Source organism: Chaetodon auriga, chromosome 16, assembly GCF_051107435.1.
Source record: "Chaetodon auriga isolate fChaAug3 chromosome 16, fChaAug3.hap1, whole genome shotgun sequence".
NCBI lineage: Eukaryota > Metazoa > Chordata > Actinopteri > Chaetodontiformes > Chaetodontidae > Chaetodon > Chaetodon auriga.
In genome coordinates, this window is record NC_135089.1 from 1295006 (window position 1) to 1317743 (window position 22738).

The 22738-nt window shown below is 45.2% G+C and overlaps 4 protein-coding genes across 7 annotated transcripts; 3 read left to right on the forward strand and 1 right to left on the reverse strand.

The window, feature by feature from the left end:
* Positions 1-557: 557 nt before the first annotated feature.
* On the forward strand, positions 558-4686 carry srsf2b (serine and arginine rich splicing factor 2b). Of its 3 annotated transcripts, XR_013078312.1 has the most exons (4): positions 558-1222; positions 1580-1927; positions 3256-3319; positions 4471-4686. XR_013078312.1 is itself a non-coding variant. In XM_076752148.1 (3 exons), the coding sequence occupies exons 1-2, from the start codon at positions 840-842 to the stop codon at positions 1905-1907; spliced, it is 711 nt and encodes a 236-aa protein (XP_076608263.1). In that variant the 5' UTR covers positions 573-839; the 3' UTR covers positions 1908-1927; positions 3256-4686. The 3 variants fall into 3 exon arrangements, 2 of the variants coding, with proteins under 2 accessions (XP_076608264.1, XP_076608263.1); XM_076752148.1 differs by having other exon boundaries at positions 573-1222; positions 3256-4686; XM_076752149.1 differs by having other exon boundaries at positions 1580-4686.
* A 2830-nt stretch (positions 4687-7516) lies between these two features.
* eif1 (eukaryotic translation initiation factor 1) lies at positions 7517-10228 on the forward strand. The gene is made up of 4 exons (XM_076753027.1): positions 7517-7717; positions 8496-8659; positions 8815-8916; positions 9072-10228. The coding sequence occupies exons 1-4, from the start codon at positions 7687-7689 to the stop codon at positions 9114-9116; spliced, it is 342 nt and encodes a 113-aa protein (XP_076609142.1). The 5' UTR covers positions 7517-7686; the 3' UTR covers positions 9117-10228.
* A 489-nt stretch (positions 10229-10717) lies between these two features.
* On the forward strand, positions 10718-15410 carry LOC143334180 (uncharacterized). Of its 2 annotated transcripts, none has more exons than XM_076752815.1 (5): positions 10718-10907; positions 11984-12039; positions 12138-12248; positions 13266-13403; positions 13973-15404. In XM_076752815.1, exons 2-5 carry the CDS (start codon positions 12034-12036, stop codon positions 14057-14059), a joined length of 342 nt encoding a protein of 113 aa, XP_076608930.1. In that variant the 5' UTR covers positions 10718-10907; positions 11984-12033; the 3' UTR covers positions 14060-15404. The 2 variants fall into 2 exon arrangements, with proteins under 2 accessions (XP_076608930.1, XP_076608931.1); XM_076752816.1 differs by having other exon boundaries at positions 10725-11024; positions 13973-15410.
* A 332-nt stretch (positions 15411-15742) lies between these two features.
* On the reverse strand, positions 15743-21845 carry LOC143333448 (polyserase-2). Its single transcript, XM_076751486.1, has 10 exons — positions 21220-21845; positions 19698-19718; positions 19261-19423; positions 18762-19030; positions 18420-18565; positions 18078-18342; positions 17515-17686; positions 17078-17331; positions 16866-16963; positions 15743-16757 (listed from the first exon to the last, which is right to left on the reverse strand). Exons 1-10 carry the CDS (start codon positions 21272-21274, stop codon positions 16455-16457), a joined length of 1746 nt encoding a protein of 581 aa, XP_076607601.1. The 5' UTR covers positions 21275-21845; the 3' UTR covers positions 15743-16454.
* Positions 21846-22738: the final 893 nt, after the last annotated feature.

Below are 22738 nucleotides of genomic sequence, written 5' to 3' on the forward strand. Positions count from 1 at the left end.
CGGTAGTGCTGTGACTCGCTGACTATAAACGTAAAATATCCGATTTACAAACGCTCCGTGCAGAGAAAAATCACAAACGGCGAAGCTGCTGCCACCAATCCAGTTTTGTTTTGAGTGTTTATGGAAAATGGATTCTACTTCCGGGCGTTTGTTTAGTAATTATACTTCACAAGGCGATCGTAAAGGTAACCAATTTTAAACAACATTTGTTGATTTGTTAATGACTTTGTATGAATAGTAAAGGGTTTCTTTGTTTACGCAGAAGCTTTTCTGCTCTTTTCTGCTTTTCTTCTCTTTGAGGTCACGCTACAGCTAGCCAGCAAGCTAGTGCTACAAGTATAAGTACTTCCGGTCCACAATAATGCTTCGCCTTGTTACAAGCTTTAAAATTTACGCTGCCGTGTAATAAACAGGCACTAAAATGGCAAACATAATTGCTTTGCTTCGTTTGGTTATTGACATGTTTAGTGCTTTTATGTCTTTAAAATAAAATTAAAGTAATCCCTCCAGGGGGCGCTAACGCAGCGAATATAATACCGAGGAGCGCCTAATTTCTAGAGTAGAAGAAGTTCACCTCGCTGGTTTTGGGCGGTTGTAGACAACTTGGAGTATCTGCGGAGATCGACTCTCCTCGAGGAGGACTGTGTGCTCATAGTTGTGCTGAAAGAAGTTGCTTATTTTGCGACTGTCCAGTTCAGAAAACCTCGCAGGCACGGCGATTCCGTTTAAATTGCACCCTCGTGTCCGCGTGGGTGGACTTTTACTCACAAGAAGGCTGTGTCGTAGCCGAGATTTAAACTGTTCTGCGGAAGGCTACCAGGCCTCAGAAGCTAATCACCATGAGTTACGGTAGGGCTCCGCCAGACGTCGACGGCATGACTTCCCTCAAAGTGGACAACTTAACGTACCGAACATCGCCAGAAACCCTCAGACGTGTATTCGAGAAGTATGGTCGAGTCGGGGACGTCTACATTCCCCGAGACCGCTACACGAAAGAAAGTCGCGGTTTCGCGTTTGTGCGCTTCCACGACAAACGGGACGCCGAGGATGCGATGGACGCCATGGACGGCGCGCTGCTGGATGGACGCGAGTTGCGAGTCCAGATGGCCCGGTACGGCAGACCCCCCGATTCCCACTATGGAGGAGGAGGAGGAGGGGGAGGGGGAGGGCGGCGAGGAGGGCCGACCAGGAGGTACAGCGGTCATGGACGCCGAAGCAGAAGGTAAGAATGAGCACTTACCTGCTAGTTAGATAGCCCCCTTTAGTGAAATGGACGGTCTGTTGCCAGACTCCGTTGAAGAGTTTACCTTTTCTTGGTTAGTTAATCAATACTCCTTCCCCATTAAACAAAGTGGCTAGATTCGGTACAGATCAGAAACAGCAAACAAAGCTGATGGAGATAATTTTACCCAAGAGTTAACAGCGTGAGTAATGTTAGTGTGAGACTGCAACTTTAACGGTTTTCTCTGTCAATAATAATCTTTTTATGTGACATCATCATCTTCGGTATCAGCGCAGGTCGTGATTTCCTCAGTTCAGTCCTAGCTGTTGATGGTAACTTTACTCTGAATGTTCCCAGTTATTCCCCCAGCCCGAGACACAGGAGACGCAGCAGATCCCGCAGCAGGAGCCGCTCTCGCTCCCGAAGCCGATCCCGCTACAGCAAATCCAGGTCCCGGTCCTACTCCCGATCCAAGTCCCACTCTCCCAGGGACAAGAAGACCAAGGCCAAGTCCCAATCTCGTTCCAGGTCTAGATCCAGGTCCCGCTCCAAGTCTAAGTCTAAGTCCAAGTCCAAGTCCAAGTCCAGGTCCAGAAGCCGTACCCCTTCCTCCAAAAGAGGGTCCAGGTCGAGATCCAAAAGTCAGCCCAGGTCGGCAGCAGAAAATGGAGGTGAATCCCCGTAGAGCCCAGCACATCAGCAACGGTGAGTTTTGAAAGATGTTTGTTTAAAGTAAAATCCTGTTTCCAGTGTCTTTGTTAAAGTTGTCAGTACCAGGGTGGGAGTCCAGTTAAAATCTGTCTGTAGCCAGTAAGTTCAGCATGTTAACGATGCATCATGGATCCTTTTCCCTGCAAACTCGATCTGCAGCTCAGTCACATTTTCTGTTATACCCAGTGTACAAACTCATTATATCACTCAATACTAAGCAAAGTGTTCTGACAGTAAACCACATGTGGAATTCTCTCCTTCTCAAGCTGCGGCGTCCTGTTTGCTAACGCGGCGTTTGAGCTGAGCTGAGGCAGTATGAGCAGTTAGAAGGTGTGTGGTGAGCTGCCCACAGGCCGCCTGCTGCTGGTCAGGGTTTCTGAGGCAGTCAGTGTTGGGGTTTGGTGTTGAGGTACGTCCCTCTGTCCACCACTGGGCATGAAACTGTCCTCCAGGTCACGTCCCCATCCAGGTGCTGCTGCTTGAGAGACACTGAGGTTTGTCCACCTCCCCTCCCCCACGTCAGTCCCGCTTTGTTTGTTCACTTCCATGTCTGACTAATATCTACCACATTTTCAACATGACAGATTTCCACTGAAAATGTTGGTGATGGTGTGTTCAGGTAGACCGCTGTGGGAGAAGACGGCTGTAATCGCTGCCACGCTCTGCTTTAAGCATCTCCAACTCAAAAACTGAACGAATGCTGTTTCTTGATGTACAACATGTCAGCAGGAGATCCTGAAAACACACCAGCCTCACAAAGCAGTTCTATCATTTTGGCTTGCTTACTGCGGTCTGGCCCAGTAGGTATCTTTTCAATCATCGAACCTGCAGCCTGAGGATCACTGATTAGTCCAACTACAGAGCTCACTTAAATCATTTTCTTGATTCAGATCTTGTAGTGAAACCTGGGCTCGTGAAAAGGGCTCCGACTAACGATAGTTATCATGATCGATTAACCTGCCGATCGTTTTTTCAATTGAATCTTTTTAATATCTGAAAATGAATCATCACAAGTTCCCAGAGCTCAAAATGTCTTTAAATATATTGATTTGTCCAACCAACAGTCCGAAATTCAGAGGTGTTCAGCTGACGGCATGAAAAAAGAAAAAGGTGTCGTCATGTTTGAGAAGTTGGTTCCAAAGAACGTTTCGATCAAACGATGATCAAACAGTCGGCAGGTTAAACGTGAGGGTAAAAACCTGCACAGGTGTTTAAGGTGCTGACTGTGAAACACAGTATCACTGGTTCAGATCGTCAGAGGACCTTTTGTTGCGCGTCAAGTGAAACATGTTCCTAACTGTTCCTGTTCTGATATTTTTCAGGTGACTTCAGAACTTAAAGTCCAGGACTGGATCCCACCAGAACAACAGTGTCCTGCTGTAAAAGGTTATTATTGTGTCTTCCATGATTTGGTTTCTTTTATCCATTTGGCCACAAAAGGGCTTTTTCATTTCATTGATGTGCTGTGATTTTATTTCTTCATGACATGTTTCTAAGGCTGATAACTGAGTTTGCTGTGGAGATGAATTTCTGTTCTGACTTGCTTTTGTAATGAGAACACAAGATAATATACAAGTACGCTCATGCTTAATTTTGTACTGCTGGTTTCCTTACGTCGCAGTATATCAAGAAGCGAGTACATGGTTCAGCTTCTTTGGCTTCCCCGGCTTTGCTAAGCCTCAACCATCCTTCATTTCTTTATTACTGGTGGCAGAAATTTGATGACCACTTCAATCCAGTGAGGAGTGTGTTTACAGAGGCCGACTGCTTTTTGATGTGATCATTTCAGAAAGTGAAGAGATGATTCTAACATTTCTAGAGCTGTGATTTGTAATGTTTATCAGTCCATCGAGGGCGGCTGTGGCTCAGGAGGCGGGGTGGGCGCCCACTAATCAAAGGATGGTGGGTGATCCCTGACCCCTGCAGTCGTAGACGTCTTGTTAGTGCGTCTCTTTTTATGGTAATTTTGGTGTTTTCTTTTTAAATGTAGAACTTTCTCACGTAAACCACAGTGATCTGGCCAACACGTGCATCTGGCTTTGTGGTGCAGGCCGTGGTGTCACAGGACAAGTGGACACCTCAGGTCTGCATCCAATGACGCTGTTTTCTACTCTGTTTCTTGTTCAGAATGAGACGAAAAGCATCTGCAGTGAAATAATCCACAGCAGTTAATGCAGCCATTTCATGAAACGAGTCGCTCTAAAGCTCAGTCACCTGCCTCCTCCTCCTCCTCCTCCTCCTCCTCGTCTTCTTTAAATTCCACAGCTGTCAACGGGGCAGCAGATCATCCTAACTGCAGTGATTGAATGTTAAATGTGGTTTCTTATGGAACATACAGAGAAATGATTAAAACTGAAAATCTAAAAGAATGTTTCAGGTCAGTCAAAGGTCTTAATGGATTTTAAGGTATAAGCTCATCTCCTTAAATCATTGGTTTGATTTCACAGGGCTGAAGTGTCTTTTTTCTTTTTAATTTCTGATCCTAATCCTGCTTGTGTGTTTTTTTTGTTGTTTTTGTTTGTTTTTTTGTGCACTAGGCGCAGTTGTGTAGCAGTTGAGTATTGCTGGTTAGCTGTTAAGGTGGCGTGTTGCTCTGCTGAGTGCTTGGATGTATCCAGTATTCTCCAGAATGCTCCTGTGACCTCCAGTGGTGCAGTTGCTACAGCTTCACCCTTTGTACAGTCAATTTTTTTTTCCCACATGGTCATCAATGACAAATATGACTTTCATTAAAAATTTTGGTGTTTTCTCTATGATGGCCTCCTCTTTTTTTGTGTGTGTACATTTATATGCATGCAGTAGCTAAAATAGAGCGAAAGGACAGCTGCCGTAGTACAACTGAAAGCTGTGCATGACAACGAAATGCTTCAAAATTAAATTAAGCCACTATTGGATGGGTTTTCACGAATCTTGCAAGAGATATTCAAGCTTCTGTGAGGATAAATTCTGATGAGTTTAGTCCTCTGACTCCACCAGCACATCCAAGTTTTCACTTGGTGAAAAATCGACATCTACTGGATGGACTGGCTCAACTGATACTGTGACTTCTGACCTCACGCCACCAGCAGATTGACATTTTGGTTATTAGTGAAGCATCTCACGAACTCATGCTTATTTCCCACAATTATAAACACTGCACTTGCACAGAAGTACACAAAATACAAAGAGTAACAGACATTGAGATATACCTCCAAACAGTGCGGGAGTATCAGCAACAGCCACGTTCAGATCATTCAGGTGTCCTTTTCCACCTGGCTGTCTTGTGGCACTGAGGACAAACGTGTCAGACACTGAAACGCCGTTCTGCTCAGGATGCTGTTTGCTGTTGCAGACTAACCAGCTTCAGTCTGACTCTTCCTCATCATCACAGTCTGGAGCTCTGGGTCTCTGGACTGCAGATGTTCTGTTGAAACATCCCAACAAGGCCATTATTGATGTTAACTGTCCCAGATCTTACACTGAAACACAAACGCATCACAAGTTCAACAACATAAGCAACATCCTACTGTGTGTTGCGTGCTAGTTAACTAGGTATGTTCTTATCTGCTTGTTGTAAGCAAGCATGGTAGCTGCAGATGTAGCATGCAGGAGTGTAACCTTTGTTGCTTGCTATGGTGAGGTAAGGTATTGTTAGGCTTGTTGCTTAGTGTATTGAGAAGCAATTGCTGTCTGGTTGTTAGCATGCTGTTAGCTGTTGATGTAGTCAGAAGTGAGTAAAACTTAGCTGTTGTTAGCTAGAATGCTGTTAGCTGGTGTTGTAGCCACAAGTGGGTAGAACTTAGCTGGCTGTTAGTTAGCATGCTATTAGATGCCGATGTAGTCAGAGGTGAGTAGAACTTGCTACTGAGTGTTCTGTTGAGTGTGTGGGTGGTTCTGCTGCCCACTTACCTGCTTGCCTACACTCAGACACAACTTCATGTTGAAACCACATGCTTTGCTTTGGTAGGACAAGTCAAAGGACATTATTAATGAACAGTGCTGGGCAGGGATGGTGGTTGGACACCTGTGCAGGCCATTAAACTGCCTGTCATGTCAGTGGAGCCAGTTAATGTAATTTATCCTAAGCAGATTCAGTGTGGCTCTAGCACCAGGTTAAGCTGCAGAGTGTCTGCTCTTTGCTTTGGTGAAAGTAGGATTTAAAGGCAGCGGGAAGGTACGTTAGGGCTAGAGAACAACACCGCCAGTCAGAGGGCTCAGTAGATTTTAGGACACAACCTGATACCCACTGCCGGGCCTGACAGATCAGATGAATACTGGACATCCATACAAGCACTCATTCAACACATTTTTCTGTGTGCTGATAACCAAAACCCACAACTGTATTGTGATAAGCCATGTGGAACAAGGCCTCACGAGACAGAGATCTCAGTCTAATGGTAAATCCTGTGCCCCATACACCACACAACTCCAGGAGAATGCAGTTTCTCAACATTTAATACACACAGTAAACACGAACACTTACTGAAGCCTTCACTCTACATGCCAGTCAGCCATGGTGCTAACCCTAACCCTAACCCTGACCACCATGGCACTCTCCAACACATAGCATGACAACAGTAACCAGAAAACAAACAACATTTACAACACATGAACAACAGTGTCAGTCCCTTGAACTCTGTACATAACTACTCCCATTAGTCTTTGCGTTAACTAGTGCGCAAGCTAGCTAACAAACACCAGCCTGTCCTCTCATTGCTACAGTATATTATAAAAAGTCAGACCGGATTCCCAGAAGTACTTCAAATCTTTTCCTCTGACCTGTCCTACATAGAGAAGTCTGCCCACTCACCAAACCAGAACTTCACTTTGGATGCTTTTGTAAAATGGGGATTACATTTTAAAGGTATTTTTTCACTGAAAGTCAGCTAACTTATATCAAAGCCAAATTTTAACTAGTAGCACTTTATAACATAAATACATAATATAATATTTTCAATATACCCTCAAGGCTGAAAAGGTTTTCTGGACATATTTGTCTTGCCCTGCCAGTGTTGATGATTAGATGTCAAATGGTTTCATTTTCATTTCATTATTATACTCTAAACTGTTTCTCATTCCGTTCATTTAACCACACAAATAATCGGTTGCCTAAGAAGTTGAAGGACTGAAAGGACAGAGATCCCAACATCTCCCCTCATTCACATGAAACAGCCAGTCTGATTGATCAAAATTCTGCTGGATAGAAATACAAAATCAAAGTAAAGAGGACGAGGACTGGCTCACTCTTGTGGAAAGGGATCCAAAAAATATATGATATCTGAAAAAATGTACTCAGTTACTGTCCACCACTGGTATCATGTGCAGCATTTTGTTAAAATTAAGAGAAAAGCACATGATCACAGTGACTTCCACGACGAAATTTTGTTGAATTTCAGACGGACTCATTGTTCTGAAGCCATTTTTGATATAAAACATTTCGAAAAAGTCGATTAGAATGGGTTGGTAAAATTCCAGTTGCAATGATGACTAAATTATGACGTCAGCTTTCCAGAAATCGAGAAACAATCGGGCGTGGCTGCTGACGACGTTCCATTCATACGTTGGCGACGTGCTGACGTTTTCGGGGCGGGGCTATAAAGCCTTGTTTTTCTGTTCCCCGAGCTTGGTGAACTCCATTTTGTGAGAGCCGTCGCAGCAGGCCAAGCGTCCTCCCCGTGAAAAGGCGAATTCTAAAAACGACAAAAAAGTCAAAGTTAGCCGACAAACCGCTCGCTAACCAAGTTATCATACGAAAGGAAAGCAAATCTTATCGTATGTCCGGTATCCAGAACCTCCAAACTTTTGGTAAGTAATTTTTCTATCAAGCTGAAACGTTCGACAAGGTGGGGGAAGGGCGACTGGTAGAGAGGCTAATAAGCTTCTACTTCGACGTTTTATTCCATTTGACTATTCATCACTGTACATGTCAGCTAATGTAGTCAATTTGACGTATGCGTGTAACTCGGAATTAACTTTTTAGTGTATATATTTGACATCATGGACTTTGATTTTGGTCGACTAGCGGGCCTTCGCTAACCGTGAAACGGCCGCCATTAGGCCCAAACATTGCTTCCAACCTGCTAGCTTATTCTTCAGATGTGTTTTCGTTGCGAAGGAAGTCATATTGCTGCTAGAAAAACACATATTTTTTTTAGTTTTGCTAAACTGTGGGCTTTGGTACACACAGATGGAAGTCGTCGTGTCATGACGGCCGTGATTTTTTTTTTTGTTTGTGCCTGAAGGCTAACGTTACCGCTTAGCGGTGGCTAACGCTGCCCCTAAGCTGTTAAGCTGTAAATTTAGCATGTACGTCTGCGCAGTTCGTCTGAAACATGACCCGTCCAAAGAGATCTGCCAGATGACAACACAGGGAAGATGTAGAGCTGATTTGGCAGCGTAGTCTGTAGAAAAGGAGGAGCATGGTTAAAATGGGACACACAATTGCGTAAACGGCAAAATCTGATAGATGGGTGATCTGTGTACGTTCCATTTCAGTTCTTGACCTCGATCTTTTCTTCAATTTATGTGTTCTTGTTTTCATGGTTCTTACTATGCTATTGTCTTCTGTCACTTCCTTCTCCAGACCCCTTTGCTGATGCAACTAAGGGTGATGACCGCCTCCCAGCCGGGACAGACGACTACATCCACATAAGAATCCAACAGCGGAACGGCAGGAAGACCCTCACCACTGTCCAGGGCATTGCTGCCGACTATGACAAGAAGAAGCTAGTCAAAGCCTTCAAGAAGGTACTACATGTTAAGTCAAGAATATGCACTGCCAGTCTTTGTAAGTGGTGCTGTTGACAGCATGCTGCCATCTTTTGGCCAGTGTGGAATGGTGTGTCCTTGCTTTCTGGTCCAGCTTACACTGACCATTGTTATGCTCCTTTTGCCCCTAACAGAAATTTGCTTGCAATGGGACAGTGATTGAGCACCCAGAGTATGGTGAAGTGATCCAGCTTCAGGGAGACCAGCGTAAGAATATCTGCCACTTCATCATGGAGGTAGGTGTGATGAAAATGTCTTTCTACACTAGGTTGGAATGTCTGACTTGACAGGGTTGCCTGTTTTTGTGAGGGGTGGCACTGACCTCAAGGTTGAAGTACCAGCTGGAGGTCAAGTTATTTTCATTAATTAATCTCTTGTTTGTTCTTTGCAGGTTGACCTGGCCAAGGAGGAGCAGCTCAAAGTCCACGGCTTCTAGAAGCTGCTAGCAACCCTCTCCCCCCTTCTTTCCTTGAAGACCATTAAACTCCCCCCTCACCCCCTGACCCACCCCCCTCCTTCCCTCCTATGTGCTGCTGTTGCTCTTCCTTTCCCCCCTTGCAGCCCCACCAGCTCCTACTAGCTAACACGTGAATTACCTCTGACAAACATGGGACTTTGTAACACCATCGCCTCCCTACAACACCGGGGGGCAGGCTCGCTCTCACAAAGACGCACCACTGCAGCTCCACACAACATCAGGGATGAGTGGTGATGACCCTCTCACACACTTCCTCCTTCCTTTCCCCCTCGTTTATTTCCTTTTTTTAATTTTTTCTTTTTAGGTTCTTGTGCCACAGTAAGACGGCACCCAAAGGCACGTTTCGTGTAACTTTTGTTTTGTACTTGAAGGTGTTTAAATAAAACGATGAGTGTCCATATGTTGGAGTGGAGTGGTGTCATGGGGAATGGGGTAGGGGCTGGGTGTGTACGGGAAAGTCATAGACTTTATAACTGTTTGTGGTTGAAGTGGGTAATTTTAGAAGAACAAAGGCTGAAGGTGGGAGGACGGAAATGGGGATTTCTGTGAAGGTATTTGCTACAGAAATGATTTTCTGTAGTGGGCTGGTTAAAATGACTTCCCTCCCTTTGGTCTGTTTCAGCTTCCCACATTGTTTACACGCCCAGCTGCCTGCTCTAAGGTTACAGAGCAGTGAGGGTGTAAAGTACTGACCTTCTCCACCATCCCGTCCAGTCCAGCAAAATTGTTTTTTATTTCTCTTATTTAATGGCACTTTTTTTTTTTTAAACCTTTTTTTTCCTGCCAATTCAAGTATTAAAATGAAATGGGCGTTCAGTGGTGGTCTTACTTTGGTCAAAGTGAGGCCTGTTACGTGGCCTGTGGTTATGGACACTTGGTTCTTTTATTTGCAGTACTATAATGCAATAATTTATGAACATGCATTGAGATGAAGTGATGCAGAAGTAATACAGTTAAGATCAAAGCCATGGCCAGGTCGTACTGTGCTCCTGTGACTAAAGGTGATGGAGAGCAAGCCTGTTTTGCAAAATCCACATTTGGTTCAATAAACTTTCTGTAGTTGATAAGCACGTCCTGTTTTTTGTGTGTTTGTGTTCAGAGTGCAGGAGCCCTTAGCAGTGTTTTACACTAATGACTCACTGGGTGCAATTAGCATCTAAGCAAATCGTACACAGGTGTGGATCTGATGACCAAGCACATTTACTCGAGCACCATTTTGATTATCTTAGCAATGATGAAATATTACTGAGCAACTATGTTTTTTAACCACTTGGAGAGACATAGTGCAGGTTTAAGCTCAGGTGTTACCATCATTTACATTTTACACACAGCATCGTGGTGGTTGTAATGTACGTTTACACACTACACGAGGACACTTTTCTAGATATTTGATAATTTCGGAAGTTCTGTAAAATCTAAAACTCAAAAAACAAGTAAGGTTTTAAATACGTTCAATCCCTAATTTATTTCCACATGATGGCTTTCCTTAATCATGTGTCACGGTAGTCATGGATTGTTCGCCTTCCTCTCTGCCGTACATGTTTTTTGTCCCTTCTCGGGACCCGTGGAACTCCATGGCAACGTAACCGCCGCCATAGCTCATCACGTTTGTTTTCAGCTGCAGGCGGCAGAATCTGCTTTTTTTCTCCAATTAATAATAGAACAGGGGGATGTGACTTTAGCTCAGAGAAACCAGCTTCAGTATAAAACACAAGAATGAGTGAAGGTTCAGGAGCGCCGCGCGGGACGGTGAGCTGTTAGCAGCGTTAGCAGCGTTAGCTAACGTTAGCCAACATTAAGCCAGATCTGCCCCCTTGTAACGTAATTCTTTGTTCCATTTAACAAAACTGGATTTATCACTGTAGCGTATGTCTTTTTCTTTACTATTAAGCTTTCATCAGCATTTAATACTCCTGCAGGTACCATTCCTCACTACAAGTACTGATACCTGAGTACTTTTTATGGCTAATAGTTCACAGCTACGTGTATACTTTTATCTAGTCAGCTAAGTTTAATTTGGAGATCAGTTTTACTTTACATTCTGTTATTTCCACATTTCTCAAATATTAACCTTTTATTTTCTCGCCCTGGTTGGAAGCTGTTGGCTCGTAAAGTTAACTGATTATTTCAGTGCTTATCGTACATTTGAGTACCTGACGCCATTCTTTATTCCTGTTATTCCTGTGTGTGTGTGTGTGTGTGTGTGTGTCAGATTATCACATAATACATAATATTTGATCATTATGAATGACACATTAATGTTAATCAGCATCTCAGTGTTGTTACTGGTGGAGACAGAGCTAATCTGAACTGATGATATTTGAATGAAAATAGTAACAAAAGCTTTTAAAGAAGGTAGAAAGTACAATGTATGAGTACAAAATGGAGATACAAGTACCTCAGGGTTGTACTTCAGGACAGTACTTGAGTAAATGTTTCTTTTAGGGCTGAAACTAAAGGTTATGTTCATTGTGTTGATTAATCTGCCGATTATTTTCTCAATCGATTATCTGTTTCTATAATGTCTGCAAACGTCAGTCAGCTCCTCCCGAAGGCTCCGCTGATCTGAAGATGATGATCTTCACGTCTTGTTTTATGCTCAGCCCAAAGATGTTCAGTTTCCTCAGAGGAGTGAAGAGACAGAAAATATTCACATTTCAGAAACCAAACCGTGGAACATGGAAATAATTTGATCAGACAGAAAACAATCAAACTATTTCAGTGTCGCATCGACATTTCCAAAAATTCCCAGAAGAAGAAAATGAGCAGGCTGTTTGGGAAGTTGAAATAATTCCATTTTGTTTTCTGCTCCATTGTTTTCTCAGAGATGATGTGAGCTTTGTGGCGGCTGAAGGCGTCTTCTCAGAAGGAGACAATGCAGGTGAGCGAGAGCGCTTTTACCTGGACACGCTCATGAAAGATGGACTCAGCTGTCGTCTGTTCGATGTCCTCTCACATCTCGCTGCTCCTTCTCTTCAGGTGTTGCCTGTTTGGGGTCTTGCCATCCCTCTGCCAGCAGTGCTGATCATCACTCTGAGCCTCTACATGGTCGTCCTGGGCGTTGGGCTGTGGGTCCGATCCTGCCTGAAGGTCAGTGCTGCTGGTCCGGTCACCGTTAGCTGAACAGCAGGGAGGCAGTTTAGAAAATGTGTTCAGTTAAATTAATTAATAAAATGTGTTGTTTACTGGATCTCGCTCAGCTGAGAAGCTCTGCTGTGGAGGGAAGTGAACAGGAAATTGGACTTAAACCTGTAGCTGCTGATTCATGATCGCAAGCATCAGCACTGTGGACAATGAGGACAGTCGTGTTGTGGACACTCCCAGGTGTGACTCACCTGACAAGCCGTGTCTCGTGAAGACTTTGAGAAGCCATTTTCTTGACTCTTGCGAATCTGTTGAGTTTAGGCTTGCACAGCTCCAGAAAGCCATCTCGGGTTGTGCCAGTTCTTTACAAGGACAGGGTGTCAGATTACTCCACTGTCACTGCGGATTGGATTGTTTTTCTAAAAATCAAGTGGAATCATTCCTCAGATGATATAAAATTCATTTAGAATTGTACATTTTTGATCAAAAGTGCATTAAAGTGTGTTTTTCTTTGTGCTTCATGCATTTGTACAAACTCAGTGATAATGGAAAGGAGCAGAACATGAAAAAACGTGAAATGATATCTGCACAAAGTAAACAAACAAACAGATCTGGAACAAACACGGTGTTATATTTCTGTACACATGTTTCATCTCTCTGAGATGATTCTGCACACGGTGCCTCTGAGGAGGCGCTGGTTGCCTGAATTGGAGCAGATCTCCTTCTTAAAATATTTAAAGAAGCTGGTTTTCCCTTGAGGGGAGACAGTCGGCGTTTTTAATGATCCGCCTGCTGCTCATCATCTGTGTGAGTTATGAACTGACCTCCATCCAAACATTCATAAAGAGAATTAAGGGTTTGATCCTAAACTCTCCCGGTTTGCACTAAGAGGTCAAGAGGAACTGATCATATAAATGGAATGAGTTCATCCTCCACTGTTTCCCTGTTAGTCACCACACGAGAAAAGCCGTGCAGACGTGTTGGTGGCGAGCGATGCTCATTGGTGTTTTGTGTCCCCTGAAGGAGCGTTGTTCTTCGGACTGTGCTGTTTGCTGTCCAGCCTTCTCTGTGTGCGAGCAGTGCTTCAGACTGGCTGAAATGTGTGACTGTACTCTGCCAACGGTGCGCTCGTGTTGGACCAACTCGTGCCCTTCCTCCTCTGTAAGTACCGTTCAAACGGAGCAGTTCAGCACATTGACCACAGGTTGACATCATGTTTGACCGACGCCGCTGAGCCGTTTCCACAGCATGACATCAGAAGCAGTTCTGAGGCAGATATCGATTCATTTCATTTCACTCAGCTGTGAAAATCAAGAGAACAGAACAGGACTTTCTGGTTCCACCAGGGCAGGACATTTGTCTGTGTCCCACTAACTGGCAAAGACTCACGATTAAAACCAGTGTGTACACAGTGACAAACGCGACCTTTTCTCCAGCCCGGTGGTTCCACCTCACACAGCTCTGAAAAACACCAGTCTCACACTGTGGCGTTGGCAGAAGCTGGATTTCTGAGTTCAGGTCTGTCAGCGTCTGTCAAACATGGCTGAACCGTTTCTGTTATCAGTAATGTTGAACACCGTGTTGTCCTCGAGCCTCTCACATGTCCCAACACGCAGCTCAGGCACACGGCGTGTTTCCGTCTGCTGCGCCAGGTGTTTGAATCAGTGTTCAGCTCATCAGAGAAGGTTTGAATGATCATCTGAGTGAACTCTCCTCCTGTTTCTCCTCAGTGTGTCAGGTGGGACTGTGCCTGCACCTGTCAGCCTCCTGAGTGTGACTCCTGTAACTGCCTCTGCTTCGAGATCAGGATCAAGTAGTCGAGGATGAGGGTGAACGAATGCCTCCGTCAGCTGACTGACTCCGAGTACTTCAGTGCTCCAGTACATTAAATGTGTTTTTTACTGCTTGGCTGCTGTTCATGGTCAGCACCTGAAACCAGAACCTCCAGCAGGTCCCGGCTTTGGGTCCTCACTGAGCGTCAACATGAATCCTCTTCCTTCAAAGACCACTGAACATTTCTCTGTTCTGCCATCAGATGGCGCCCTCCTGTCTCATTTAAAGGGAGTTATCAGAACAGGGTCTCCTCAGCGTCAGCGCGGCTCAGGTATTTCCAGCTCGCCGTCCTGCCTTCACCATCTTTAGGTTCAGAGTATTCAGGAGGAGCAGACGATGTGGATGAAACACTCTATCATGACGTTTTCAATATCGGTACATATTGTGATGTAATACATTTCTGGAAGATTCATTGGATGAAATAATGAAACAGCTGCTGATCTATCCAATCAAATAACCTACAAATCAAGATATTTCATCACACTGATGAAAAATTATCTAAAACTTTAACGTGACCATGAAACACCAGGAGACATCGAAGCGTTGGACACCACCGACGCTCCCTCTGAACTTCTGAAATGTTGGTATGACGATAACACAGCAAACATTACACAAAGTACAGCTTTGTTCACGCCTGTGTACTTCAAGAAGAGCCAATTTAACCTCAAAATGTCAGCAGGGAGGCTACTATGAGCTCTGTGTGTGTGTGTGTGTGTGTGTGAGATATCTCCCAGCCTTAGTATTCAGTAAATGGACTCAGAAAGGTTTTAAACCGTCAGAGCTGTGAAGGTGAACTCCACCTGCTGCTCGACACTTTGGACAGGAGACGAATCCTGTTCGATGTCTTCATTGTTGATGTGACCTTCAGTGCAGACGGCGTTGGTTGGACGGTCCATCAGGAGAGACGTCCTGCAGACTTTGACTTTGACTGAACAGCATGTGATCGTGCTCTCACACACGCTGATGTTGCCTTTTCTCTCTGTTGTTTCACTGATGATGAGAAATCTGCTGCAGATATTTAAAGTTGTGTAGTTTCACTCCAAACAGACTCGGTCATCGTCTCAGACAGCTGGTCACGAGTTTTTAAATAACTTTATTCAAACAGGGAAGTCTGTTTGTGACTCTTAATCAGCTGATTAATCTACATTTGTTCTAATCTGTGTTGTCAGTTTTATTCTCTTCATTCAATTTGATGATTTAAATAAAAATCTAGATGATCACCAATCATTGATGTGAGAAAATGTAACATGACCAAAGTGTCTTTGTGCTGTTGTTTTCTACATCCTGGTTTTTGAAAGTTTATTAAATATTGAAATGTTGTAAAAATGGATCCCTCAGGTTGGATTTGTCTTTGGTTTCTTTGGCCTCTGGAGCTCCGTCCGTCTCACAGCTGCACAGAACAAACGCACCCTCTCAGGATGAACTGTAATAACTGGTGATTCTCTGACTTTCCATCTAGCGCCATCATCAGGTCAACATTTGAACGTGTCCAGATACCTGCAGAGCTGATGAGTCTACAGGACTCTGTGCTCCTGCTAATTAGCATGCTAACATGCTAAACTAAGACGGTAAACACGGCACACATGCTGAACATCTGGACGTTAGCATTGTCATTGTGAGCAGCACACTTAGCACGCACACACACACACACACACACATTTCCTGCATATGTCTTTAATTTTGTAGAAATTAACCAAAACGCCGATGTCTCAGCGCTGCTTTTCAGAGAGAAACGTGCGAGCAGCAGCACACATACACACTGACAGCAGGAAGGGAAACAGACTTTCACTTCATTTAAAAGCAGATAATTAACCAAATAATCACCAAAGTGCAAAGTTTTCAGGGCAAACGGTGAGTCTGCGTTCAGCGCTGAGTCACGTGAGCTCTCTGAGGTAGATGAGGACCAGCTGATCACCGTCAGTGATCCTTAGAGCTCTATAATAAGCTTCTGTAAGACTTCTACAATCCAATCCTGTTCTGAAAATGGATACAACAATCTTCAGAAAGTAAAAATATATTACAAAGACTTCACACATTTAACGTTGCATAAAAAAATACAAACAGGTGCAGGTGTGCTTACGGTCCACGTGGCTTCAAAGACCATGAACACCATCTCATGGACTGCTGTCTACATTTGTTCAGTGCATCTTAAACAATTCTTCATTTTTACATCCTTCACTTCAGAATCCACAGCATCAGGTGGTCGCGTGATGCCATTGTTACGTCCACGTGGAATAAAATAAACTTACCCAACAGAAGCAGAATCAAGTCATAGACTCTGACGGCAGCTTCAAGTCTGCACCGTCTCTCAGAGTCCAGGTTGATTACATTCATTTGTGTTTGTGACATCATGTAAATCCCTTTTTACAGATTCAGTGTCTACATGAAGAGGTGGAGACACATGGAGGAGAAGAGGAGGTGGAGGACTAAAATGGTGGAGCAGTGAGCAGAAGTGGGCCCAGCGGTGGAGGTCTGGTCGGAGGCAGATGTGCTGCTGTCGGAGGTCGGAGATAAGAACTTTCCCACCGTCTCCGACAGGAAGTTCTCGTAGCGGCTCAGTTTGGGGAAGACCGTCACCGGATCTGCTCGTGTCGTCCTGATGCCGTTGTTTCCGTCTGATAGCACTGCAGCCTGGAACCACGAGCCGTCCAGCTTACACATCAACGGACCGCCAGAGTCCCCCTGAGCAAACAGGTAACACAGACACGTTGAAGGCCTTCAGGTGACCTGACGCAGACACCTGTTCTCATCTTTTCTAACGTGGAATATCATCCTGCTCTCATGACTCACTTGCTCCAGTGTAAAAGATCCTGTACAAATGGTGTCGCTGGTTAACGCGTTCCCACAGTTCACCACCGACGTCTGGAACTCCTGCAGAACTTCTTCCTCTAAAGTTGATGAAACATCTGAATCAAACTCAGGTGTCCAAATGTTTCACCTAGACAGGTGAACTGATGCAGAGGGTCAGCATCACTGTGTCAAACTGTGTGTTATAGACTCACCCCCCCCTCGCCCGGAGCTCCAGCCGGCAGCCCAGCACGTCGAGCCCACCGTGAAGGTTCGTCCGTTGTCCAGGCAGACGGCCTGGATGTAGTCGGACATTGTGGGTCGGGTTGCCAGACGCAGCACGGCCACATTAGACCCAGTGAAGTTGCTCAGAGTGATATTTGTCACAGTCAGTGTCACCTCAAAAGGGTTGGATCCTTTCTGCTTCAGACGCCCCAAAACGACCGTCCATTCAGACGCGATGGGGGACCTGTGGGGCGTCAAATGAAATGAATTTACATCTGATGGATTCAGCTGCAGCGCAGATCCATTTGAGAAGTCAGTGAGGAGACATGACGCCCACATTCAAACATCTACAGCAAAGGCTCAAACATTAAGAAGACATAATTACATCATTCTCATCATCGCCATGACGTCCCTCCAGGTGTCTCACCTGGAGAAGCAGTTGGCATTGCTCAACACAAAGTCCTCGGACACCAGAGTCCCACCACACACATGGCGTCCATCCTTCTGCAGGCTCGCCATCCACGGCCACAGACCAGCGGTCGCCACCGAGCTGCTTCCCACGATGCGGGAGTTCATCGGGGCTCGGCCACAGACCACAGCTGGACAAAAGGTAGACAAAGATTTAAAAATAAAACGTGTCTTTTAAACTCTGACCAGATGCTGGAGATCATTAAAACGTCACGCTGTTTAGTCAAACTATGTTCAAACCCACAGAACTTCATTCTAAATGAGCCTGTTTCCAAAAAAACCAAACATGTCAGGATGAATGTTTGTTTCAGTTTGAGGGGACGATGCAGCCATAAAAACATGGAGCCTTTGGTTTGAGTGTTCTCCTCAGTGTAACATCACACAGCTTCAGTGAAGAGCTGGAACGAGCTGATACTCCATATGTATGAAACCACGAAGAGAAACATCTCCATGAAAGTGTTCTGAGGGGAAATTTAAGGTTAAAATGAGTGTTTACAGAGTGTGAGCGCGGCGGGCACCCACGTTTGGCCGTGGTTGTCGGAGGGAGGGTTGGTGGTGACAGGCCGGTACAGGTGACGGTGAGGTCACTGTCCGTTCCCGTGGACGTGAAGGTGACGAAGCCCGGCTGGTTGCGGGTGATATGACTGTTGATCCAGGACTGAAACCGGGACACTCTGGCGTAGACTCCTGGGAAATTAGGCAAGGCACAACTTTTTCCAAAACTCACGACTCCCACCTGGATCCAGCGGCCGTCCTGCTTGCTCACCATCGGACCGCCTGAATCCCCCTTTAAGGAGAGAAAGCTTTAGGAGGAGGAATCTGTGCAGGAGGAAACTCTGAGACCATCAGGCGTAAAAAGATCACCTGACACGAGTCCTTCCCTCCAGCACGCAGCCCGGCACAGATCATGTTGTCTGTGATCTTTCCCACTCCGTAGTCACAGTTACACTGTCGGTTCCCCACAACCGGCACCTCCACCTCCATCAGGTTTTCTGGGGCAGGAGGGGACACTGAAGAGACACAAATACACTTTAATGAATAAGACAAGTGGAGAAATGTGTTAAAACAGAAGGTTAATTACGACATCAGTGGGTCTGTGGCACCCCTCCATGAACCAAGCAAAGAGTCTCTGCCTGAGAAAACACAGTGGTCGCACGGATGCAGTCACAGCGTCTCTCAAAATAAACCAGCTGCCTTCCGACTCACCTCCAAATCCTATGTCTCCCCAGCCGGTGACCCAGGTGTCAGTGCCGCTGTAGAAGCTGCTGCCTCGGGCTGCCAGGCAGACGGGCAGGACGTATTTGGTGAAGGTCACGGGAGAGGAGAGCTTCAGGAGGCCGATGTCGTTGTCATTAGTTCTGGAGATGTAGTTGGGATGATTGATGATCCGCGTTACTGTCCGAGACTGCTCGTTGCGGTTGGACCCCTGCTGTCTCTGGCGACCCAGATAGACGACCAGGCCTCTGGTGCTGGTGCTGAAGGGAACAGACGTGAGGAGCAGAGCTGCGGTCAAGAGCACTTCAGCAGACACTGTCAGACCACCTGGAGGCTAGCTTGTATGGAGCCTGACAAAGGAATCTAAATTTCAGCAGCAGAACAGTATTTATCTTAGTTTCAGTCCCGTTGATGCTCTCGAGTCCCTTCAGGTTTTCCTGCGACCCCTTGGAGGGGACCCGTCCCGCAGGTCGGGAGCCGCTGCACTCACCTTGGGAAGCAGTGAGCGGCCGTCAGCACCCACTCGCTGTTAATGAGGGATCCTCCACAGAAGTGTCTCCCGAAGCTGTGCAGGCTGGCCTGCCAGGGCCAGCTGCCTTCAGGGGCCGCCTGCCCGCCAACGATCCTGGAGTTCAGCGCAGGTCGACCACACACTGAGGAGAGGCAGGCGAGAAAAACACGGACTGAGGATTACTCTGATCCCCGGACCACCACGGTCTGACAGGAACAGAGTTCAGGATCTGATCCTGGGAGGGGGCTGGAAGCTCTCAGGTGTCTGATCCCACATTCCTGAGTATTTAAGGTAAGACTACTCTCCTGTCCTAATCAGTCGAGGTGTTTACTTGCTGTCTTAAGTTTGGTCCTCTGAGCAAATATTAATATAAAGAAAGTAAAAGCACCAGGAGGTAAAAAGGAGCGTAGACTTACCGTCGAGCTGTGAGTGAGACTCTGAGAGACAGAAAGACACAGAAAACAGGTTTGAGACAACGATCCTGCTTTTTCTTACTCACACGTCTGAACTTTAATACTAAACTCAACATTTTGTTTGACGAGTGGCTCTCGTTTCATTTCCCATGATGCAACTCTTTCATTTGAATCATTCACCACTTCCAGTAACCCCACAGAGTTCAGGCAGGAAACACTGGGAACACACACAGGAAGACACCCTCAAATCTACGCTTGTGTGACTGGTTGAAAAGGAAGGAGACATCTGATTGGCTACAGATAGCTTCAGAAATCTGTGTGTGTTGCTACGGTCGCCACAAACATCCATCAGAGCGGTTAAAGCTGCTGTCATCTGTCTCATCTGTCCAAAGACGCCTGAACAGGAACTAAAGTCCTTTAAACGGCTTCAATTAAAAACACAAACGCACTAAAGACCCTTCATCTGACAACAAGGACGGACTGACAGGAAGAAGGATCACATGACTTCGTTATAATCATTAAAGTGACTTATCTGGACGCACGTCAGCTGAGTCTAAATGTCATTTTTCAGGCGTCTTTAAGCGATGAAATGAGTGGACTTTGTCCCTCAGATCAGACCGCGGTCGTCTCCACAGACACGCAGACGACTTCAGGAGTCCAAAACCTCCTTCAAATTTCAAGAGGCTGAGTGTAATTTGATTTTACTTTAAATAATCCAAACTTTCCAACATGTTCTACTTACAGAAATAAAAGAAATGAATCTATTTCTCATTTCAGGGGTTTAAGTTCCAGTTTAAATCCTTCAATTCATTTGACCTGAAGCCACTGATGTCCAGTAAAACCTTGATATTAATGTCTAAAAGAGGTTTAGAGTGTAAAATGTCAGTCTCTACAAACCAGAAAGCCCTTAAAATAACTCAATAAAAAATAAAATAAAATAACCCAAACGTCCTCAAAAATGATTAAATAAGTCAGAAATGCTGAAATCTTTTACTTTAAATCAAATGTCTAATAACCTGAGACACACACAGGAAAGCTCGTATCTCTCAGTTTAAAAGCTTTTTAAAAGTCAAATTGAGCTCAGCTGAATGTGAGCAGTCAGTCATTTAATAGACTTTGATGGATTTATTGAATGAAGAAGGAAAAAACTACTTGAAATGAACGAATACTGTGTCTGTTTGCTGTTGGCATAAAGCTTCATGTTCATTATGAAAACAGCTTCAAGGACAGAAACTTAGAGAAGAACAAATACTGAAGATTCTCTTTCTTTCTCTTTTTCATTCTGTTCCTCATTCACGACGTCTGAATGACGACCGAACAGTGATTCACTGAGTAAGTGTTTGAAGTTTGAGTGAATTCAACTGAACTTTTCTCTTCTTGTTTCTCTTCTCAGATTCGTTTTCATTCTGCTCGGACACCTTCTCCCTGCTGTATAACAGCTGCTCTTCCTCCTCTGCGATCTTCCTCTCATGCAGCTCTCAAACACGATTGGCTCAGGTGTGTCTCAGGTGAGGACTGCTCTTACCTTGTGTCAGGAGGGTCAGCAGAGCCACCACGCAGGTCACTTTGTGGAGAGCCATAACGATGAGTCCATGTGATCGACGTGCACCTGCATAAATAACCTTCCTCGCTCTCTCTCTCTCTCTCTCTCTCTCTCTGTCTCTCTCTCTGTCTCTCTCTCGCTTCACCTTCAGCTCAAACACACCTCCCTCTACCTTTACAACAAACACTGTTACCTGCCCAGTGACACACCCCACACCTCAGATCACCTGCTTTGCCTCCATCAGCCATGTCACCGTCTGCAGGACACTTTGCAGACACTTCACGCTCCTTATAATCCTCCTCCTCCTCCTCCTCCTCCTCCTCCTCACTTATTCGACACCTGTGGGAACTTCTGTAGATTCACTCAAAAGCCTGAACAAACATGAGGAATGTTCAAAATGCAGCAGAGTTGGAGATGAAACCTTTTTGGCCTGTGGCCAAAAGAGCAGCGTCTCGCCTGGACCTGTGGACACGTTCCACGTCTCTGAGCTGTTTCCCCAAACTGCTTTGAAAGAACATTTAAATAACATGATGTTCAAAAAACAAACAAACAAAAAGCTGGAAACTGGTTTGTGTTTCAGAGCTTTGTTTCTTCTTCTTTGGTCATCTGACCAGCCCTCAGATTGACCTGCTGACCCCCTGGAGTCACCCTCAGTGACTGCCGTCACCTTACAGGTGAGCCCCGGCTCACCTGTCCCTCCTTCATGGTTCCGGTTCAGTTCTGTTCAAACTGAAGCTCGACAGTCTGCAGCGTCACGTTTGGCTTGACTCTGTCAGACTGACACAGCGGTGGCTGTAATACACAGTGTACAAATACTCTGTATTCAAATACAGAATATACTGAAGTATCAAATGTAGAAGTACTCATAAAGCATAATCACCCATTTCACATATCGTATCACTGTACACATTATATCAATGGATTGTTATTGATTTGCTGTTGTAGCTGGTTGAGGTGGAGCTCAGTGCTTTAAAAGAAAAAACTACCCAGAAGGAAGTCGTTCAAACATGCTTCAGGTTCTCTGCTGAACACTTGATGTGAAATCTTACGTTTAAATGTAGCTGAGTGCGAGTACGAAGCAGCAGAAACTGGAAACAATCCAGTGTGAGAACATCAACGTGTCCATCGCGTATTTGAGTGCAGTACATGTGTAAAAGTACTTAAAGTTAACTGCTGAGTTTACAGTGTAATTACCTGCTAAAGATTGATGATTCCACCGAGGCCTCTGAACAACAGGTTGGACCGACAGGACGGTGACAGGTGACATAATGATGAGTGTGATGTAAACAAACCTTCACAGGTCACATTTTTTCATGTTGTCATACGATACTCACGTCAACACGCACACGCACGCACACACACGCGCGCACACACACACACGCACGCACAGACTTTGATGACTTTTGGCTCTGATCCGTTCTGTCGTTCTGTCTGTGAAGACGTCCTTCAGTCAAATAAACCAACAAACTCTCAGATTAACAGCAGCTTCACACAGTGAGGA